Source organism: Podarcis erhardii (assembly GCF_964252035.2).
Source record: "Podarcis erhardii genome assembly, chromosome: 7".
In the NCBI taxonomy this organism is placed as follows: domain Eukaryota; kingdom Metazoa; phylum Chordata; class Lepidosauria; order Squamata; family Lacertidae; genus Podarcis; species Podarcis erhardii.
This window is the reverse complement of record NC_138511.1, coordinates 40,323,701-40,338,109: the sequence shown is the minus strand read 5'-3', so window position 1 is coordinate 40,338,109 and position 14,409 is coordinate 40,323,701. Positions and strand designations below refer to the sequence as shown.

General features: G+C 42.9%; 2 protein-coding genes across 12 annotated transcripts in view; one reads left to right on the top strand and one right to left on the bottom strand.

Annotated features, from left to right (window-relative positions):
• Positions 1-9,466, bottom strand: part of RPGRIP1L (RPGRIP1 like) — a 74,724-nt gene extending 65,258 nt beyond the window's left edge. Inside the window, exons 1-4 of the mRNA XM_081870338.1 lie at positions 9,361-9,466; positions 5,753-5,835; positions 4,215-4,359; positions 1,646-1,944 (exon numbers count right to left, since the gene is read on the bottom strand). Coding sequence (XP_081726464.1) covers positions 1,646-1,944; positions 4,215-4,359; positions 5,753-5,828 — 520 coding nt within the window. The 5' untranslated portion in view covers positions 5,829-5,835; positions 9,361-9,466. The remainder of the gene's footprint in view (positions 1-1,645; positions 1,945-4,214; positions 4,360-5,752; positions 5,836-9,360) is intronic.
• A 231-nt stretch (positions 9,467-9,697) lies between these two features.
• The window catches only part of FTO (FTO alpha-ketoglutarate dependent dioxygenase), a 257,029-nt gene continuing 252,317 nt past the window's right edge, over positions 9,698-14,409 (top strand). For 5 of the 11 annotated variants that reach the window (XM_081870225.1, XM_081870233.1, XM_081870232.1 and 2 more), the window contains exon 1: positions 9,703-9,853. In XM_081870225.1, coding sequence (XP_081726351.1) covers positions 9,812-9,853 — 42 coding nt within the window. In that variant the 5' untranslated portion in view covers positions 9,703-9,811. Of the gene's footprint in view, positions 9,854-14,409 lie in introns of all 11 variants that reach the window. The other 6 variants (XM_081870230.1, XM_081870228.1, XM_081870227.1 and 3 more) reach the window with 5 other exon arrangements.

The window sequence follows — 14,409 nt, the reverse complement described above, 5'->3', positions numbered from 1 at the left end:
GTGCCAAAAATAAATAAATATCAGAGCAACAAAGTAAATTATGCAAATGAATTGCATTAAGGGTGATAGCCAAGATAATTTTAATTTGCTTTCAAGGGTCCAGCTTTTACAAGAACCTACTTTTATTTATTTCATGGGCTGATAGATGAGAAGGAGGTAAATATATATGGTGGCATCCGATGCAAGTCCTATTCAGAGCAGACACACCAAAGTTAATGGAAACAAGTAACATAGGATCATTAATTTCAGTGGGACTACCCTGAATAAACTTTGTTGGATAAAACCCATAAAGATTTTGAGGATTTTAGGAGCAGCTGCAAATAAGTGTGCTGAAGCCAACTCCACCTTAAAATTGAGCACTTTATGTCTGGATACTATTTGACCTATGAAATTTCAAGCTTTTATTCTCAAGGATGGAGAATCTGTGGCCCTCCAGATATTGCTGGGCACCAATTCTCATCAGCTCCAGCCAGTGTTGTCCCTCTGTGGACTGAAATATTTAAAAGACAAAAGCTAACAAACACAAACCCTTTTGATTTAGGGCTTGCTCCAATTAATCATGGCCAAGGTTTAATGTTACAAAGCATAGATGCCAAGGACCATCTTTAAGTTGACATTCCTAATCTTTCCCACACAACAGAGTATTCACAGAGTATTCCTCTCTTAAGAGGATGCCTGCTATGATAAATGAGTGTGCTGTCTGGAAACAAGCCATGTCTTCTGATTCAGAAGTTTTTATTCTAGCCACATGCTGACTTATGTAAATTCACTCAATTGGTTAATCAACTATGGAATGCTCTCCCCAGGGGGAAACACCTGGTGCCACCACTGGCTGATTTTAGGCACCAGGCAAAAACATTCATTTTCAGCCAAGCTTTTGAATGAACTCATCTGTTCATTTATCTACTTATTACATTTATACACCACTTTTTCCTCCATAGAGCTCAATGGTTCTCTGTTGCCCATTTTATTCCCACAACAGTCAGCCATTAAGCTTCCTGACTGAGTGGGTATCCAAACCCTGGGCTTCCGGGCATAGTCTGATACTTGTCCTCTCTTAGTGGGTGAGATCTGTTAGGCTTCTTTTTATGTCTATCAATGTTTTTAGCTTTTATTTTGTTCTAGCTTTATACTGATTTATTTATTTTTTTGTATTGTATCAAAAGTCACTTTGTTTTTTAAATTTATATACTGCCCTTCATCTGAAGATCACTGGGTGGTTTACAGTATAAAACCACAAAAACACACCACATAATAATGAACAAAACAATACCGTCCAGCTTAAAAGGCCATAGATGGCATAATTAGCCAAAGGCCTGGGAGAAGAGGAATGTTTTCGCCTGGTGCCTAAAGATATGTAATGAAGGAGCCAGGTGAGCCTTCCTGGGGAGAGCATTCTATGAACAGGGAGCCACCACAGAATAGGCCTGTTCTTGTGTTGCCACCTTCTAGATCTCATAGTCACATGAAGAAGGGCCTCAGAAGATGGCAGTATCAGGCAGATGACAGTCCTCCCTCTGTCTTATCTCACCTGCTTCAACTGGCTTCTGGGACAGATGTTCCTCGGCCCAAGGGTCTGATCATCACTGTTTCTCAAATAATTTGAACGTGTCAGGGTTTAAAAGGGGACAGCTTGCTCATGTACCTTTCTTTGCGCGCTCCTGGACGCCAACACCCTCCACCGCTTTTTTGAGACCTGTGTTAATGCGCGCCTGGACATAACTGTAGGGCGTGTGCCGCGGGCCGTGAAGCTGGAGCTGCTGCTTGGTTGAAATGAGCCTGTTGCGGACAGCTTCGTTTTGCTTCTCCAGTTCCCGAACTTTCTCCTGCAGCTGCTCAATCACTTCCTCCATCTCCACGTCATGACCCAGCCGCTTGGGGCCGCCACCGACCTGCTCAGCTTTTTTCTTGTCGTTAACAAGCCGAATTAACTTGGTGGCCATTCTGTGGGGGGGGGGGGGAGAATGGGGGGGGGAGAGAGAGAGAGAGAGAGAAAAAAAATACAACTTATATAAGATGAAAAAGGTGGTGGTGGCGGCGGGGGGAATTAAGCATAAAAAACATTCTGTTGAAAGGAACATAATCACTGTGAAGACTTCAGTGCAGAACCTGAATAATAAATTTCAGGTTTTGATATAACTATTACTGCCTGTGAAGAACTCTTTGAAGATAATTGAAACCACTGGATAGCAATCTGCTTTATAGCACTGACAAATAACAGTTTCCTAAGGCTTATCATTTAAAGTTTAGTAAAAGGGAGGGACGCATATTTACTCCATATGCTGCTCAAATTTGGAACGCATGACCTTCCTGAGGAACTCTGCATGCTGTTAAGTATAGTTACAGATTGGGGATGTGGTGGGGCCACGTATAAAAGCTTCAGTCCCATATGATATTAAGCTATCCAACGCATGCTTACAATATGTAACACATTCCATTGATGTAGTGCTTCCAGTTTGAGTGCAAAAGTGGAGGACCGCCCCCCCCCCCGAATTTCAGTTCTAAAAACAAGTAGGTGGGCAGGCTCAAAGGCAGGCCTTTAATAGCTCATGTCGCCTTGCTACATCTTACGCTTAGCAAATAATACCAGCGTGCTTAAGAGAGGTTTAACAGTTAGCCGTGGGATATAATTGGATGCAGGAGGTATGGTTTTCATCTAGCTTTAAAAGGATACAAATTTTGCTTTTGGCATCTCAAGAGTTGTACCTTTGATTTCTCTTAGTTTTGATAAACATGGGGAAGCCAGAACAAAAGACAGAGAGGGCACATGGGGGTGATGTAACATACAAGAGCAGAAAACACTTCCAGCAATGAATAGGGTTGCAGAGGGTTGGCGTGGGGTGGGGGTGGGGTGGCGTGGGGGGGGTTCGGGGAAGGACTTGGCATACAAAGAAAGAAAAGGTGGCTTTGATGGAAGAGAGAAGTTCAAGATTTTACAAAATTGGTCGCACATCTTCAAGAGCCGTATCTACTTTATAGGAAGGCTTTTTTTCATTTTAAGAGATCCAGACGGGAGACTGAAAATAGAGACGCACTTCATTTGTTTGAAATGCTTTCCTTTATTTCAGTACAGTATACTGACAATCTTATTTGAAAGAACAAACGTATACATGCGGAGGAAGTTAATAGCTTTGAGATGTCACAGAATAACTTCCTCGCCTGTAAGCTATTATCTAAAGCAGCCTTGTAAAATAGCCCCCAAAAGTTATTAGCTTGTGTTTTGTTTGGTTCTTTCCTCATCATCTACTTTTTACTCATGGAGGGGCTGGTACAAGGTGGATGGAATGCTCAGTTCCACCTAGGCTAGATCCTCTTAGGAGTAAAAAGCAAGAAAGTGAATCAGTGTGGCCTGCTTCCTCCAGCAGCCTGCCTGGTGTCTATTCCAAGTGAACAGCAAGGTGGTTAACCTCCTGTGCATCCAGCACAGAACTGTAGTGGACTGGCAGTGGAAGGCTGAAGCCACAGCTGCCTACTCACTCAATTTCGATGTTGTATATTCAGTATGGGGCTTTGTCTCCTGCACGCCCAGCCCAGCGAGCTGGCAGCAAAGGCAGGGATTGTGCAACTTCTCCTCACCATATCTCCACACTAGACACCCTGGAGATTTGCCAGCAGTTTGTTTAGCATAGAAAAACAACAGGTTGGTGATGGAGGAAAGTAATGCTCCTTCTCTCTGCAGCCAGCCCTCTTGGTTCTTATGCTGGATGCTTAGGAGTGATCTTGAGCTACTGTACAGTAGGTTGATAGAAGAGAGACTGAGTGATCCTTCCCTCCTGTGGAAGCCCACTCATTTCATGGGAGGAAATTCCTAGTAGGCTACGGCAAGCAGGAGAGTAGTTAAAACCCAAGGCTGTTCTCAAATGTGTAGCAGAAACAAAGAAAAATCTGTTTACGATAAGAATGAGCATCAAAGCCAATTGTAACAGTGGAGAAAACAGGTTAAAGACGAGTTAAGTTGCAGAGAGGGTGCTGCATCCCACATAAATGGCTGAGTTTGTGTGTATTTGTGTGTGTGTATAAAAAATATTGTTATTATATGAACCACTTACACATTTTCTTAGTATTGAGGAGTGTATAAACGTATTAAATAATAATAATAATAATAGCTGAAAGTATGTAAACAGCTTACCTAACCCAGACTTATCTTTTACCATTCCACTGAGAGGCAAAGTTCCCCAAACTTTTGCTTTATAAGAAGAGAAAGAAGGTCTGACCTTTTAATTTTATCTTCTTGCTTATGTGCATGTTGCTTAAGCAAGAGGTTCTCCTCGTGCAAGTGAAAGTATCGGTCTTCTAGCTCCTCTCGGCTGATTCGCGAAATCCCATGTCGAGCCTTGACATTTAGGACCATTGATGGCTCTGCAACAGAGAGATGTCCAAGGGACCACGACCACACACACACACACACACACACACACACACACACACATATATATGATTACGCATACCAGAAACTTGCTGAATATGGGCCCTACCACCATTTTCTCAGTTGCTGTTGGAACATAAATTGCTTCATGTTTTCTGTGGAGTCCTGGGTGATCGTAAGATGACTAGAGTGTAACTGGCAAAAGACAGTCATTAAAAGGTTTGGGGCATGAGGCCATCAGTATAGTGACAACACACAGCTCTATTCCTCTGTTTGAGGAGGAGTCAAGAATGACTGTGTGTGACCTGAATGTAGTAGTGGACTAGATGAGGGTCAATAAACTTGCTGAATCCTTTTAAATTGAAGGCCCCATGGGCAAGGGACGCAGGCAATTTCCCTGTTCCAGATGGGGCTGGGCTCTCTCTGAACGAACAAGTTACCGGTATGTAGCATGGTGATGCTCCTTGATCTATCACTGGCACAATGGGCCCAGGTCACCGCAGCGGCAAGGGGCACCTATGACCACCTTTGGCTGGTATGCCAGCTACAACTGTTCCTGGACAGGGATAACTTGGCCACAATGAACCATGCATGCATTGGTAACCACAGAGACAAGACTATTGTAATGCACTCTATGTGGAGATGCATTTAAGGCTGGTCCTGAAACTGGAGCAAGACTGGTTCACTGTGCCACAGTCTTCTGAAGTTCATTCGCATGGCTATACATCAACAGGCCTATTCTGCGATAGCACCTATTCTACAGAACAGCCTCTATTACAAGTTTTGATTGTTGTGAATGCCCTTAATAACAAATGAACACAAAATGGTATAAAATGATTTTTCTTTATAGTGTATTTGCACTAGACTATCACCATAATGTTTAGCGAGGTTCTAAAGGTAGGGATTGAAGGACATCAGCCAAAATTAGTGAGAGAGTCTGCCAGTTCCCTGGTCCACTTCACTTGCCTTGCTGACCTGTTGCTGGCTGCTCTTTACCCAGTGGGGGTTAAGAGCTCTGTACGTGTTCAGGGGAACTTCTTTTGAATGCAGGGAGCTGTTCCCAGTTCAGCCCCCAGTGTAGAGCAAATCCAGGCAGACCTGGTGGGGATGGTGGTTGGCAGGAGGAACCTCAGGGAGTGGGAAGAGCCCAGATAGTTGTTACTATTACTACTAATGCTGTGAATACATGTGTTCCAGACTCTATTGCCAGGCTTCCACAACCTGAAGATGTTCTGTATTACAACTAGCAGCCCCAGGCATGGAAGCCTAGGTATGCTCTCCAGGAGTGCTCAGTCCAGACCATCTTTTCAGTTTCCTTGACCCTCTGGATACTTTTTTCCTTTCAAAGGAGCCAGCTGATTAAAACATGTAAGAAGTGGAACAAACCTTGTAGCCCTATGAGATTTAGACCTATGTCTCTCACCGGTAGATCCTCTGATGTTTCATCAGCTGCAGCAGACATGACTGAGCTGTGGATGACAAAACCCAAAGAAAGATTCTCTCTGTAACATAAATTTGCACAAGCACCGGACACTGTAAATTACGTGAGATTAAATGAGAGTGAAAAGTAATGACAGATTCTGGCAGAACTCTTTCACCACACAGAAACCACAACACCAGGGGCATCATAAAGTTCTATTTTAAAAGCTGTTTGGCATATACCATATTTTTTGCTCTATAAGACTCACTTTTTCCCTCCTAAAAAGCAAGGGGAAATGTGTGTGCGTCTTATGGAGCGAATGCAGGCTGCACAGCTATCCCAGAAGCCAGAACAGGAAGAGGAATTGCTGCTTTCACTGCGCAGCGATCCCTCTTGCTGTTCTGGCTTCTGAGATTCAGAATATTCTTTTTCTTGTTTTCCTCCTCCAAAAACTAGGTGCGTCTTGTGGTCTGGTGCGTCTTATAGAGCGAAAAATACGGTAATCATATTCATTCATATAGTTTAATTTTTTTAATGTAGATTTTGTAGCTCTTAATTCCAGATACACATGCCCATGTAGAGTATAATTGATTTTGTAAAAAAAATATATCAACAGTGCTACATGAATCAAAGGGCTTGTAGTTTTAGCACACAAGACAAGCCAATATTGTGCTTCAATAAGTTTGGACCTAATCTGCTGGTTATACGAGCATGAGAGTGCTATGGTGCCCATGTCCTGCACATTTGGCTAGCCACTGTGAGAAAAGAATGCTGGAGCAGGCAGGTCTTTGGTCTGATCCTGCAGGGCTTTTCTTATGTGTAGACATACAGTACTGGGAAACTGCACAATGCAGAATAGGTTCCAGAAAGCCACAATTTGAATAGATCAAGGGTGAGATTCTAGAGTCGTCTACTTGAAAGTCTGCCCCACTGATTGGAGGACTAGCTTCTGAGAAAACACATATTGGATTACATGGCAACCTTCATACAATTCATTGTGGCTGCAAACCTACTTGGGTTTAAGTCCCACTGAAATCAGTTAGAATTACTTCTGAGCAAACATGCACAGATTCACATGGCACAATTTTTGTCAGTGGGGTGACCCTAATTTTATATAACATAAGGATAGAACTGTATCAGTACTCTTTGCTGGTTTCAGAGACAAGGCAGGTGGCAATTTGCAAACAGAGAGAGGGCATTTTCAACTTTCCTGCCCTATCTCCTTTGCAGTAAGCTCACCTGGTACCTACCTTGCAATTTTTTTAGTGCCAGGCAAACACTTTACACTGTATTCTGTTGTTTTAATTAAACTGCTGTTTATTCACATTGCTTTCTTTAGGCTTCACACCCACATGTGTTTATCTGAAACATTTATATACTACCTGGAGCCTATTTAGGTTTTCGTACTGCCAATTTTAGCACAGCAAAAATACAATAATAAAACAAGAGACACAAAGCTTTAAAACAACCAAAATCACAGTTTAAATACTTGAGTTAGATATTTTAGCTGCGTGGTATGTTTGTGCGACAACAAGGAGAGTTAAAAAAAATTGCAGCATGGGGTCAGGATATATATCTTAGAACATGTCAGATAATAAGAAAAATGCTGTAGCTGAGTAGCAGAGCATTTGCCTTGTATGTAGAAGGTCCAAATTCAATCCCTTGAATCTCCAGATATTTATTTTATTTACTATTTATTTATTGCATTTATATCCCACCTTTCTCTCCAAAGACTTCAAGGTGGTGTACATAGTTCCCCACCTCCTTATTTAATTCCCATGACAACCCTGTGAGGTAAGTTAGGCCTAGAGATTGTGACCAGCCCAAGGTCACCCGATGAGCTTCATGGCTGAGCATGGATTTGATCCCTGGTCTCCCAGGTCCTAGTCTTACACTCTTACCACTACCCCACATTGATAGAAAGAGACTCTTGCCTAAAACCCTCTGGAACTGCTGCCAGTCAGTGTAGATAATATTGAGCTAGATGGACCAATGGCTCTATATTCCTATGAAAGTTCAGAACACTCAATTGTGCCTGGTTTTGTTCTCCTGATTGCTTTTGCTCTAATTATGAACTATATGGTGGTAGTGGTCTAGATGTTTATTTTTACTGATGCCTGTTCACTAGAGAAACCTCCCCCTCCCCCACTATTTCACTTTAAGAAACATGCCGGAGTTTGCTCATTTCCTCCTCCCTCCTCACATTTTTTCCTTTTCTATCATTTATTTCATTTTGTTGAACAAAAGTTATATACGGTGGTACCTCAAGTTACATGCGCTTCAGGTTACATATGCTTCAGGTTACAGACTCCGCTAACCCAGAAATAGTGCTTCAGGTTAATAATAATAATAATAATAACTTATTATTTATACCCCGCCCATCTGGCTGGGCTTCCCCAGCCACTCTGGGCGGCTTCCAAAAATATATATTAAAATACTGTAGTACATCAAACATTAAAAGCTTCCCTAAACAGGGCTGCCTTCAGATGTCTTCTAAAAGTCTGGTAGTTGTTGTTCTCTTTGACATCTGGTGGGAGGGTGTTCCACAGGGCGGGCGCCACTACCGAGAAGGCCCTCTGCCTGGTTCCCTGTAACTTGGCTTCTCGCAGTGAGGGAACCGCCAGAAGGCCCTTGGCACTGGACCTCAGTGTCCGGGTAGAACGATGGGGGTGGAGACGCTCCTTCAGAACTTTGCTTCAGGATGAGAACAGAAATCGGGCTCCAGCGGTGCGGCAGCAGCAGGAGGCCCCATTAGCTAAAGTGGTGCTTCAGGTTAAGAACAGTTTCAGGTTAAGATTGGACCTCCAGAACAAATTAAGTACTTAACCTGAGGTACCACTGTACTGAACTGCTTAGTTGCAAGAAACCCCCAAGCGCTTTACAGAGCTAGACAATAAAACTTTTTAAACTGTCTTGTTTTAAATGATTATATGCAAGTCATTCGGGGAGTTTTTGTGTTTTGTTTTTTTGCTGAAGTGTAGGGTAAAAGAAGCTAAATAAATAAAAGTTAGCTTTCAGTTCTTTTATTCTCATTCCTTACAGTGTTGCATTTTAATCGTATGCTACCTTGGGAGGATTTCCCTTCTTTAAAAGCATTGTAACATTGTTATATTAATTAGTAACAATGAGCAACAAATACATCCTTCACTTTTACTGGTAACCTTTTATTTTCTTAACTTAATATACAACATTAGAATGGCTTGACGGTAGGGATGTGGAGGGTAACAAACAATTCAACAACTTTTCAAATGAGTTAAATAAGAAGCCATTTACACCCACTAATTTATTTCGATTTTAAGATGTGCAGTATCTAATTAAAACATCAAAAGCAAAAACATCATTAAAATGCAAGCCAATTCCTTTTTTAAAAAAATAAAAAAATAAAAACAAACACCATATCAAATCCCAGCCTAAATATGCATACATTTACATACATTGCAGTTTAAATTTGCATAAAAATCTCCCCTTGCCACCTCAGAGCCAAACCCCCTACAAAACCACCCATTTCCTAGACATACTTCCCCTCCCCTCCCCTCCCCTCCCCTCCCCCGGAGGCCCCAATCCAGCAACTCACAGCTGCCCAGTCCTCCTCCTCCGGTCCACCTCCGCCCTCTCCGCATCCCTCGTTAGCAACCGCCTCCGTTGCTATCCCTCCAGAGTCACTTCCGTTCTCGTTCAAGGGAAGGCGGGGAAAGAAAGAAAAGGGGCGGGCTTCCGCGCGGACGCCTTTTCCCGCCGCACCCCCCGCAGAGCCTGCCGGGAGTCGTAGTTCTAAGGGGGAGAATTCCCTGGCGAACCTGAAGCAGCTGAGAACTACTGAAGGCGTGCACTTCCTAAATATTCCCCTTCCCCGCTCAGTTTACCGCTAGCGGAACTTTCCTCGTGCATTGTGGGAGTTGTGGTTCCTCCTGCCAAGCCCAGCATGCTATTGCTATTTTTTTGGTCCGGAAGGAAGGAGGCTTTTCTTCGCCAGGGCGGGCCTTTTGCATGCGAGGCAAAGTGCGCAGCCCCGGCAGGAGCGCGGCATGAAGCGGAGAGGAGCAGGGGAAAGAGAGAAGGATGTCAAGGTAATTCACAGCTAGCTCTGTGCAGGTGGAAATACTTAACATTGGACAATTGCATCCCCTCTTTTCTCACGGCCAAGTGCTGTTTATCTGCTCATTGCATTTGCATTTGTACATTTATACCCCACACTTTTCCTCCAAGGAGATCGAGGCAGCGCACATGGTACTCTTCTTCCCCCACCCCACCCCTTTTATCCTCACAACAACCCTGTGAGGTAGGTTAGGCTCAAAGTGGCCCGAGGTTAACTGGTGCGTGGTGACTTGAACCCCAGTCTCCTAGATACTAATCTGACAGCCTGACCACCACGCCACACCGGTTCCGAGTTGCTCCCCACTGTAATGTACATCGCACAACGGTACAAGCTTCTGCATAGTTCATTTGGAAAGAAGGCCCACAGATTTCAATACATGCTTATTTTTAAGCAAGCCCCACTTGTTCTCAGGTAAGTGTGCAATGGACCACTTACCTTACTCCTGGATCAGCATGTATGTACTGATTTCAGTGGGGCTTAACTTTGGGTTCAGGATTGCAACTTTGTAGCCTGATCTTTTAAAAAAATAAATATTTACCCAATATTACCCCAATTATACAAATACCAATTAATATCAAATAAATTCAAGATTTATACAATTTATTTAGAGTGGTTTCCCACGCTCAATGATCAGTGCGTTCATCCAGTTATTATATTACTGCGATTCATATTCTTATTAACTTCAAATTACATTTTAATTGATGTATTAATCTTTTAAATAACAACTGCATTAGTGATTTCTATTCATGTTGTTATATTATTTAACTTTTCATAGGATTTCAAATGGGGAGCTCTAACTATTATTATTTTTCACAGCATGTGTCAGTCTAAATATGTTCAGTTATGGATTCCTTGGCCTTTATCTGCTGTCCCATCCTTGAAATTCTTCCACTGTTGCTGCTGTGTATTCCCAGCTGGGGGGGAGCTGTATTCCCAGAGATTCTCGAAAGATGTGGCCTGGTTTTATTTATATTTACTTGGAAATAAGCCTCAAAACTATTGGTATGATTATTTATTATACTTTTGTTCCATCCTTCGTCCCAAAAGGAGCCCAAGGGAGTATGCAACAAAGTACAGTTGCAATAATTAAAACAAATTAAGCATAATATCATAATAAAATATTGCTAAAACAAATAAATGCAGTTGGTTTAGATAAACATGCATAGTCTTGCAACCTTGTTGCAACAAATCCTTTGTATTTGTTTGGCTCTTATATTTATATTCTGCTCTTTGTCCATAGTACCTAGGATGTTATACATGATTCTTGCTCCTGCCCCCCTGTGTTTTTATCTTTACAATAACTTTTTGAGATAGGCTAGAGAGTGAGATATTTACTGGCCCAGGATCACTGGGTGAGCTTCATCGCCAAACAGGGATTTAAACTTGAGTTTGCCAACTCCTAGTCAGACACTCAGACCTTGATTTTACTCTGCTGTTTACTTGGAAATGTCCCACTGATTTAATTGGAATTCATTCCCTATAATAATTCACTTGATTGCAGCCTTACAGGATCAAAGAGTGATTTCACTATGGTAGCACAGAGTACCTTCCATAGGCTTTGACTGATGTCCCAGTTGCAACGCTATCTGGACTGGGGTAGCCTAACTTCTGTTGCCTATGCTCTGCTAAACTCTAGGTTAGGTAAAGGGACCCCTGACCATTAGGTCTAGTCGTGACCGACTCTGGGGTTGCGGCGCTCATCTCGCTTTATTGGCTGAGGTAGCTGGTGTACAGCTTCCGGGTCATGGGGCCAGCATGACTAAGCCGCTTCTGACAAACCAGAGTAGTGCATGGAAACGCCGTTTACCTTCCCGCCGGAGCGGTATCTATTTATCTACTTGCACTTGCAGGAGCTGGGACTGAGCAACGGGAGCTCACCCTGTCACGGGGATGCGAACCACTAACCTTCTGATCGGCCAGTCCTAGGCTCTGTGGTTTAACCCACAGCGCCACCCGCGTCCCAAACACAAGGTTAGATTACTACAAAACATATGTGGCGCTGCCTCTGAAGACTATTTAGAAACTTCAGCTGCTGCAGAATTCAGCAGCCAGGTTGCTTACCGGCGGCAAGATGGTTTCAGTCTGTGGTGTAATACCTTTGCACGCACATGTAGTATCTCTTACAACCTTCAGCCAGCAACCAGACTTTTTTTTTTTAGACATGCTGGATAGCTCAGTCAGTACAGCATGAGACTCTTAGTCTCACGGTTATAGGTTTGAGCCCCAGACTGAGCAAAAAGATTCCTGCATCGCAGGGGGTTGGACTAGATGACCCTTGTGGTCATTTCCAATTCTACAACTCTATGATTCTATGCCTCAGAATAGTTTGATGACACAGCACACACTTTGAATGCAGAAAGTTCCAAACTCCATCTAAGCGTCTCCAGTTAAAAAAACAAACCAAACGAGGAAAAATCTCTGCCTGTGACCCAGAAATAGGTCAGCCTTCTTCTCCAGAAGCTGTTGGACTCCAACTCCCATCAGCCCCAGTCAGTATGGCCACTAGACATGGTTGATGGGAGTTGTAGTCCAACATCTGCAGGGCACCATGTTGGGGAAGGCTGGAGTAGACAGCCCTCAACCAGGAGAGCAAACAGCTTCACATCGCCTTATGTAACTTCCCCAGTCTTCTTTGGGACTCCCTTTCTTCCCTATCATTCCGAGCATAAATTTCTCCCACATTACGATTTTTCGTCCAGGGAAGTATTTTGCAGAGATGCTCTTGTCAATGAAAATTTTCCTGTGGGAAGGGCCCCGATGGGGCATTATTGGCCTCCAAATGCTATTAATGTGACAGCTTATTGAGAAATGGTGTGTGTTTGATGTAATGCATTACCTATACATTGGAAGCGGTGCACAGATTCGGGGAGGGGTGTGTGTGAAACGTAAGATGGAGAGCGTGGCAAATGTTCTCTGCTTTAAAATTCATCACACCGACGCCGGTTCAAATTGCCCCAGCTGTTAACGCAAGGACCATTACAGTAATGGCCTCTGCAAATGAAGGAGAACCAACACACACACACTTTATTACCAGCGGGGTAATTTTCTCTTCATCTGTAATAGCAGCAGAGCCACGTATTGATCAGCCCATCAAGATACTAATCCTCTGTAAAATTACTTGTTATAACTGAAAATGTGTTAATCCAAATCAGCCTGTGTCCTGACTTTCTACTTGCTATTGAATACAGGCCATTAGATCGTTTATTTTTCATGATTTAAAGCCTTTAAACATTGATAACAGTTGGATCTTCTTTTGCGAGAATGGACACTTAATCTTCACTTATAGCCCAAGGATGTCTTCTGGTTTTAAACAGAACATCACCCACTTAATTAAAGAGCAGTGTCTGTCTTGGCAGTCCTGAATTATGCTGGTGCTTTAGGTTGCTTCAGATTTATGAAGAGGCTAAATATAAAACTGGATGTAAACCTGTGTGTCTATGTGTTTGTGTGCTGTAAATAAGGCCAGGATGCATCTTGCTCAGGTTTAAACACCTGTGGATGCAAGTGTTATCTGGAAGTTCTGAGGATGTAAGGTACTTAAAATAAATATATATATTACATGTTTGCTTCACATTTTATTGAATTGTGTCTTGCAAGGATAATGTTTCTTAGACTAATGTGTGAAAATCTACATTAGAGTTAGTATTGCAGTGCAGTATAAGAGCATGAGCCCTGCATCTCCTATGTTAGCCAGCCAGATGCCTCTGGGAAGTCTGCGAGCAAGACAGGATGGCAAAAGCCTTCTCCTGCTATTGGTTTTCCTGCTGGAAAAGTCACTGAAATAACATATGAATACAGAGTCCAAAGCCCTGATAATACCTTATTGAGCAAACCGAACAAAAACATGGTGTAAACTGAGGAAAAAGGAACAGAAATGTTTTGTGTTTCTTAGTTCAGACCCTGTGCAGGACAGGGAGACATACAACTACATTAACACGGGAAAGCTGCCTTGGAACTACACAGCCAATCAGAGTACGAGTTACCTCCGCAAGAATCATGCTGCTATGGTTGCTAGGCAACACCTTCCCCCATCCCCCTCTTGGACTTGCTGACCACAGATTTAACCCTTAAGGCACACATGGAATGATCTCTGTTGCTGCCCTTCCAACAGTCCCCTCAAATTGAATTCAGTGTGGCATGTTTCCTCCACATCTGGAGGAAGCCTATAGCTATTACTGCTCGTGTCATCCATATTGTTAGACACCCTCCATGAATTGGCTTAATGCCTATTAAAGGCCTCTAAGAAAGTGGCATAATCATGTCTCATGGCAGAGAACTGAATATATTAATTATGCATTGTGTGAAGAAGTAAGTTTGTATTGTTCAACCTGTTTAATTTTATTTTCCATTCCTTAAAGCAGGGAGGCAGGCTGAATCTTCTTTCAGCCTGAGGGCCACATTGGACAGTCTTCCTGGGACGACATTGGATGGCCCCAAATTCTAGTACTATGAGAGAGGGAGGCAAAACTTCTCCGTATCCACTTTCGCCACACTATGTGTAATGTTATGCACATCTATCATGTTTTC